The sequence below is a fragment of the Lathyrus oleraceus genome, chromosome 4, assembly GCF_024323335.1.
Source record: "Lathyrus oleraceus cultivar Zhongwan6 chromosome 4, CAAS_Psat_ZW6_1.0, whole genome shotgun sequence".
Classification (NCBI taxonomy): Eukaryota; Viridiplantae; Streptophyta; class Magnoliopsida; order Fabales; family Fabaceae; genus Lathyrus; species Lathyrus oleraceus.
This window is the reverse complement of record NC_066582.1, coordinates 196,911,543-196,918,089: the sequence shown is the minus strand read 5'-3', so window position 1 is coordinate 196,918,089 and position 6,547 is coordinate 196,911,543. Positions and strand designations below refer to the sequence as shown.

At 36.7% G+C, this 6,547-nt stretch overlaps 1 protein-coding gene across 1 annotated transcript; it reads left to right on the top strand.

Moving 5' to 3' along the window:
- The first annotated feature begins 898 nt into the window (after positions 1-898).
- On the top strand, positions 899-5,275 carry LOC127136648 (uncharacterized). Its single transcript, XM_051063186.1, has 2 exons — positions 899-1,337; positions 3,879-5,275. Exons 1-2 carry the CDS (start codon positions 899-901, stop codon positions 5,273-5,275), a joined length of 1,836 nt encoding a protein of 611 aa, XP_050919143.1.
- Positions 5,276-6,547: the final 1,272 nt, after the last annotated feature.

The following is a 6,547-nucleotide window of genomic DNA, read 5'->3' as shown; positions in this document are numbered from 1 at the left end:
TATACACATCCCTTGGATACAAATGGTGTTAAGTTAGAAATAAGCAAGATGAATGACCAACAAAAGAAAGATAACAAAAATAATTATAGGTCTAGAACCATTATGTTGAATGTTATCTCATACACTGAGTATGAAAAGATAATAAATAGAGAATCTGCAAAGCCTATAGTTGATTCTCTTAGAATGTCTCATGAAGGAAACAAACAAGTAAAAGAAACCAAGGCTTTGGCCTTGATTCAAAAGTATGAAGCCTTCAAAATGGAGGATGGTGAAATTATTGAGGACATGTTCTCAAGGTTTCAAACACTTGTAGTTGGCTTAAAGGCTTTTAAAAAAGGTTACACTACATCAGGTCATGTGAAGAAGATCATCAAATGCTTACCAAAGAAGTGAAGGCCTATGGTGATTGCTCTTAAGGTGTCCAGAGATCCAAACAATACGACTCTGGAAGAACTTGTTAGTTATTTAAGAAGTCATGAGATAGATTTGGAAGAGAATGCGCCTCAAAGAAAAGGAAATTTTGTGGCTTTTAAATCCAAAGGCAAGACATAAAAGACAACGAAATTTCAAGCTGAAGAAGAAGATTTTGATGAAGAAGATGAGCTTTCTCTTATTTCCAAAAAAAATAATTAACTTTGGAGAAAGATACAAAAGCAACCCATAGGAAACATGAGAATAAGTGGACTTTTTAAGTCAACATCTAGACAAAAGAAGTCTGGTTCTAACAAAGATGTCATATGTTTCGAGTGCAAGGAGCTAGGCCACTACATGAATTAATGTCCCAAGCTAAAGAAAGAAAAAGTTCTTCAAAGATAAGAAGAAGGTTCTGATGGCTACATGAGGCGACTTTGAGTCTTCAAAAGGTGATTTTGAAGAAGATCAAGCCAACGTGGTGTTGATGGAAAGCACAAAAGCATCTGACTCTAGATCAAGATCAGAATCAGAATCAGACTCTAATGAGTTATTCTCTAACTTAACTCATCCTGAAGTAGAGTTATGTCTGACTGAGATTCTTGGAATGTATCAGAGGCTTCATAATAGGTACAAGGATTTGAAACAAATTCATGTAGCTGAGTCTGAAGCCCATAGTGACCTAAAGAAAGAAATCTCCACTCTAAAAGAAAAAGTTTGCAATCTTAAAAAAGATAACTCTGCCCTCAAAAGCAAGAGTAAAGAACTTGAAAAAGAGATTCTTTCAGAAACTCCTATGGACTCTGAATCTGTTATTAAGAAATATGACATGTTTTTTTTTCTCAGAGAGAGAGAGAGAGAGTACATTGGGATGTATAATGGTTTGACTTTATCATCCTCACAGAAGCATATTCCATTATCCAATGGTTTCCCATTTAAAGTTGTTTTTCCACTATGTTTTGACAAAAATTACACGAGTTAATACAATCACTAATCATGAATAATGATGAGAAAATAAATATTCTATCTGGATCTTGACTTGTATACAACCTTTATATTGAACTCTATGAGAAATCATTAATCAATTCTCACTTCTTGAATCTTCCAGCTTCACCAATCATCTCCGAGTTTTTGAATGTTACGATCACCCATGGTCCCACCGATTTCTTGAGTGATGGACTAAACGAAGATTGAGAAGAATTTCTACCTTGTCTATAGGCTTCCAGACAGCTCTACCAAGGTCATCCTGGAGAGAAGAACGTCCTTATTTTCACTGGATTTTGTCATCACCAGTTACAACAATCCTAATCTTAGAATACTACTAGAAATCTTTACAAACTCTTCAAGAAATGTTAGTTTCAAGACACGTTTCCCTCAACAATTACAAATCTTCATAATCAAGATATGAATCCAAACTAGTGGTTGAAGCTGAAAGATATTTCGAATGCAAGAGATTTTGACAAAAATAACACGAGTTAATACAATCACTAATCCAGAATAATGATGAGAAAATAAATCTTCTATCTAGATCTTGATTTGTATACAACCTTTATGTTGAGCTCTCTATGAAATCATTAATCAATTCTCACTTCTTGAATCTTCCAGCTTCACCAATCATCTCCAAGTTTTCATGTGTGGCAATCACCCCTGATCCCACCGATTTCTTGAGCGATAGACTAGCAGAAGATTGACAAGAACTCATATCTTGTTTGTAGGTTTCCACATAGCTCTAGCAAGGTCAGTTTGGAGAAAATAACTCATTCTTTTCACTGGATTTTTTCACCACCAATCACAACAATCCCATTCTTGGAAGCCTTATGGAAATCTTTAAAAACTCTTTAGGAAATTTCAGTTTAAGACACATCTCCCTCAACAATTACAAATCTTCATAATCAAGATTTGAATCAAAACTAGAGGTTGAAGATGAAAGACATTCCGAATGCAAGATATTTTCAAATATTGAAGTTGTTATTGTTGTTGTTGTTACGTTCTTTGTGTTTTTATAAAATAAGATGGCTAAAGAATTTATAAGTGTTGGTGATTAAGCACAAAAATAGGTGAAAAAATGTTGTTAGATTTGAGTCAAGAACATTTATTGATTTGAGTCAAGGGATCAAGTAGAGTGGAACAAGATCAACATACAAGAAGTGACCCGTTTCCCGTGATTCGAGTTATATCTCTGATTCGAGTCATGAAGGGTCATGATTCGAGTCATGAAAGGTCATGATTCGAGTCATGTACAAACCATGATTCAAATCAATTTGGACAGAGCCAAGCAGGAAAATATGAAAAACTTTGTGATTTAAGTCATGTACAAAGTGTGATTCGAATCAAATTGGGTAGTGGCTAACAAGACTTATATGATTCGAATCATGTCCAACTTGTGATTCGAGTTATAATGTTGCATGATTCGAATCAAGTGTAAATTGTGATTCAATTTAAGGACACTATAAATTTCTTGTTATTCTCTATTTGATTTGATTTGAGTCATAACTTGTGGGTGATTCGAGTCACACATAAGAAATCTCAATTTTTCAAGTTTTTCAAAATGGTTTGAGATTCTAATTCCCACATAACTTGAAACAACATCAAATAAGATTTTTGTTCCATTAACTCAACCAATTGACTTAAAACATAATGATCATACTCAAATACAAACACTTGAATTATGCATGTCAAAATAATTGGATTCAAAACTTAATCCAAAAATGTGCAATAGAAAATGAGACTCAATAAACAATAATAATGAAACGAAAGTTTATTGGGATTCTCCCTTTAATGTGTTAGAGACATGCAATTTCAATCCACTTTGTATAAAATATAAACTTTCAAGTTCAAAGCCAATCATCTTCAAAAAGTAAAATAAGTTCAACTTCGCTCGAAGAATGCAAGACTCAAATATAAGTTTGAGCGTCTCAAAAAAATTTAAGGAAATTATGAATTCAAAAAGCTAACAAACGTTAAAGATAAGCAATTTGTGAAAGAAGTCTCATACACCAATTAATTTGAAGCAGTTGCTTGCCATGTGGCGTCCATGCAAGGAAAGAGTTGTTAATTGCAATTAAATTCTATTTTTACCCTTCCAAAACTAACATAATTTATTTGTAGAGTCACTTTAGTTGTATTTTTGAGTTGTATCATTTTATTCTCTCAATGTATAAATACACTTGTAATATTTCCAATTCAAAATTAATGCCAAAATTACTATTCATCCAATATTACTCTATTCTCTCTAATTCTCTCTCAACTTCATCTTCCCCAATTTTCTTTTCTTCCACCAATTTCAAACCTTTAATTTGAGTTTTATGTTCTAACATTTGGCATCAAGAGCCTTGGTTATTGTTCCTAATCCGTTGCAACAATGTCAACCGTTTCCAATGATCGAATTCCCACCAATCTCCCGATTCTTGATTCGAAGAACTATGATAAATGGGCGAAATAAATGAGGGTCTTGTTTGGTTATTAAGAGGTGCTTGAGATCGTCGTCAATGGAGTTACACAATTAGGGGCAGAGACTACCGACATTCAAAGAGCTACACACAAAGAAGAGAAGAAGAAGGATTACAAAGCCCTATTCTTGATTCATTCGTGTGTTGATAACAACAATTTCGAGAAGGTTGGCGATTGTGAATCGGCGAAGCAAGCATGGGAAATCTTGGAGAAAGCATATGTCGGTGCCGTCAAAGCGAAGGTTGTAAGATTACAAACTTACAAGCGACAGTTCGAGTTAACACAAATGGAAGACAAAGAAATGATCAATGACTACATTACGCGCATTACCCGGTTAGTTAATCAAATCAAATCTTGTGGGGAAACGATTCTTGAGCAGAATGTTGTATCGAAAGTATTGCCTTCATTAACGTCGCGTTTCAACAACATAGTTGTGGCTATTGAAGAATCAAAGGATCTAACAACTTTGAGCAAGGATGAATTGCAAAGTTCGTTAGAGGCACATGAACAAAGGATGGATGAGAGAGGCACCGACAAAGCCAAATCGGAGATTGCTTTGCAAGCGTGTTTCAATGAAAAGAATAAGAGGTCGAAAGGAAAATTTGCGGCGAGAGGTAAATCAAATTTTCAGAATGTTGGTTCAAAGGATTCGCAAAATTCAAAGCATTCGACGAGTGAAAAGGGTGAAAGTAGCTCCAAGGATAGTGGTCATAGCAATGATTTTAAGAAGCGTGATGTGAGTAAGGTGCAATGCTACAAGTGCAGAAAGTTTGGACACTTTGCAAATTTGTGTCGTGGTAAATCGAATGAGAATCACAATAATGAAGCCAAGGTTGCTAGGGAAGAGGTAGATGATGAGGACACACTTCTAGTAATGATCACAGAGGAGAGTTATGGCATTACGGATGTTCCGGGCAGCAACTACAGCAGTGACAGTTTGCGGGACAGCAGCTGTACCGTTCCGGAAAATAGCGAGAAAACGCCTTTGGATCGAACTGCATTGGTTACCGTTCGTGATGGAGTCCAAGGGAGAGATGAGTGGTACTTGGATTCCGGTTGTTCAACACATATGAAGGGTCGAAAAGATTGGTTTGTGCAAATCAATCAAGCGGCAAAAAGTAAAGTCAAATTTGTCGACGACACCACTTTAAGCGCCGAATGGGTAGGAGATGTTTTGATCGGAAAAAGGAATGATGGAGATTCAAGGATCAAAGATGTCTTGTATATACCGGGAATTAAGTGTAATCTTTTAAGCATTGGCCAATTACTTGAAAGAGGGTACAAAATTCGTTTGGAGGACAAGATTTTACGCATTTTGGATTCAAATGGTGTGTTGATTCTAAAAGCGCCGATGACTGCCAATAGAACCTTTAAGGTTGAGTTAAAGGTTATGGAGCATCGTTGTCTAAGATAGTTGCAACAAAGTGAAATGGTAACGGGGCTGCCACACATTAGTATTCCAACTGAATTGTGTGAGGAATGTGTGAAGGCTAAACAACACAAGAATGTGTTTAGCAAAGATGCGGGTCGAAGAACCAAAGACTTACTTGAGGTGGTATGTTTCGACGTTTACGAACCGATGCAAGTAGAGACTTATGGTGGCAATCGATATTTTGTTACGTTCATTGACGATTTTAGTATGAAGCTTTGGACATATCTTATCAAGAGAAAAGATGAGGTATTTGGAGTTTTCAAGAATTTCAAATCCATGGTGGAGCGCCAAAGCGGTCGGAAGCTCAAAATTCTCAAAACGGATGGTGGAGGTGAGTATACCTCTAGTGAGTTTGGGAAGTTTTGTGATCTTGAGGGAATTGTACGTGAGGTGGTGCCTCCGTATATGCCTCAACAAAACGGGGTTGTCGAGAGAAAAAGTCGTACAATAATGAACATGGTGCGTAGTATGCTTCGTGGGAAAAATTTGCCTAAGGAATTGTGGGGTGAGGCCGTGTCTACAGCCACCTACTTGTTGAATAGGTGTCCCACTAAGAAGCTGGAGAAACTCACACCGGAAGAGGCTTAGAGTGACTTCAAACCGAATTTGAATCATTTGCGCGTTTTTGGATCGATTGCATATCGTCATGTACTGGACCAACTTCGGAAGAAATTGGATGATAAGGGTGAGAAGATGATATTTGTAGGATATCACTCTACTGGAGGGTACAAGTTGTTCGATGGAAAAAATCGGAAGATCGTCATAACCCAGGATGTGACTTTTGATGAAGTCAAAAGTGTAGAAAATGCAGCAGTAACCGACTACCCTAATAGCAGTAATCGATTACTCACAAAAAAACAGCAGCATCAGTTTTTTGAAATCACTGATCCGGAGGCTTTCGACACCGCTGTACCAGCATCTACAGTAGCACAAAATGATGTTGTTAATAATAGTAGACCAGTGAGGCAAAGAGCCTTGCCTCATAGACTCCGAGATTACGAAAGATTCCAAGATAACGAAGTGAATAACGATGGTGATTTTGTTCATTTCGCGCTTATGGCCAAATCTGAACCGGTAAATGAGGAAGAAGCCTTAAGTGATCCTAAGTGGATATGTGCAATGAAAGAGGAGCTGAAATCTATTGAGAAAAACGGTACTTGGGAGTTGGTCGATTTACCACTTGGAAAGAAACCGATATGTGTGCGATGGGTCTATAAGGTTAAAGTAAATCCCAAAGGTGAAGTAATCAAGCAC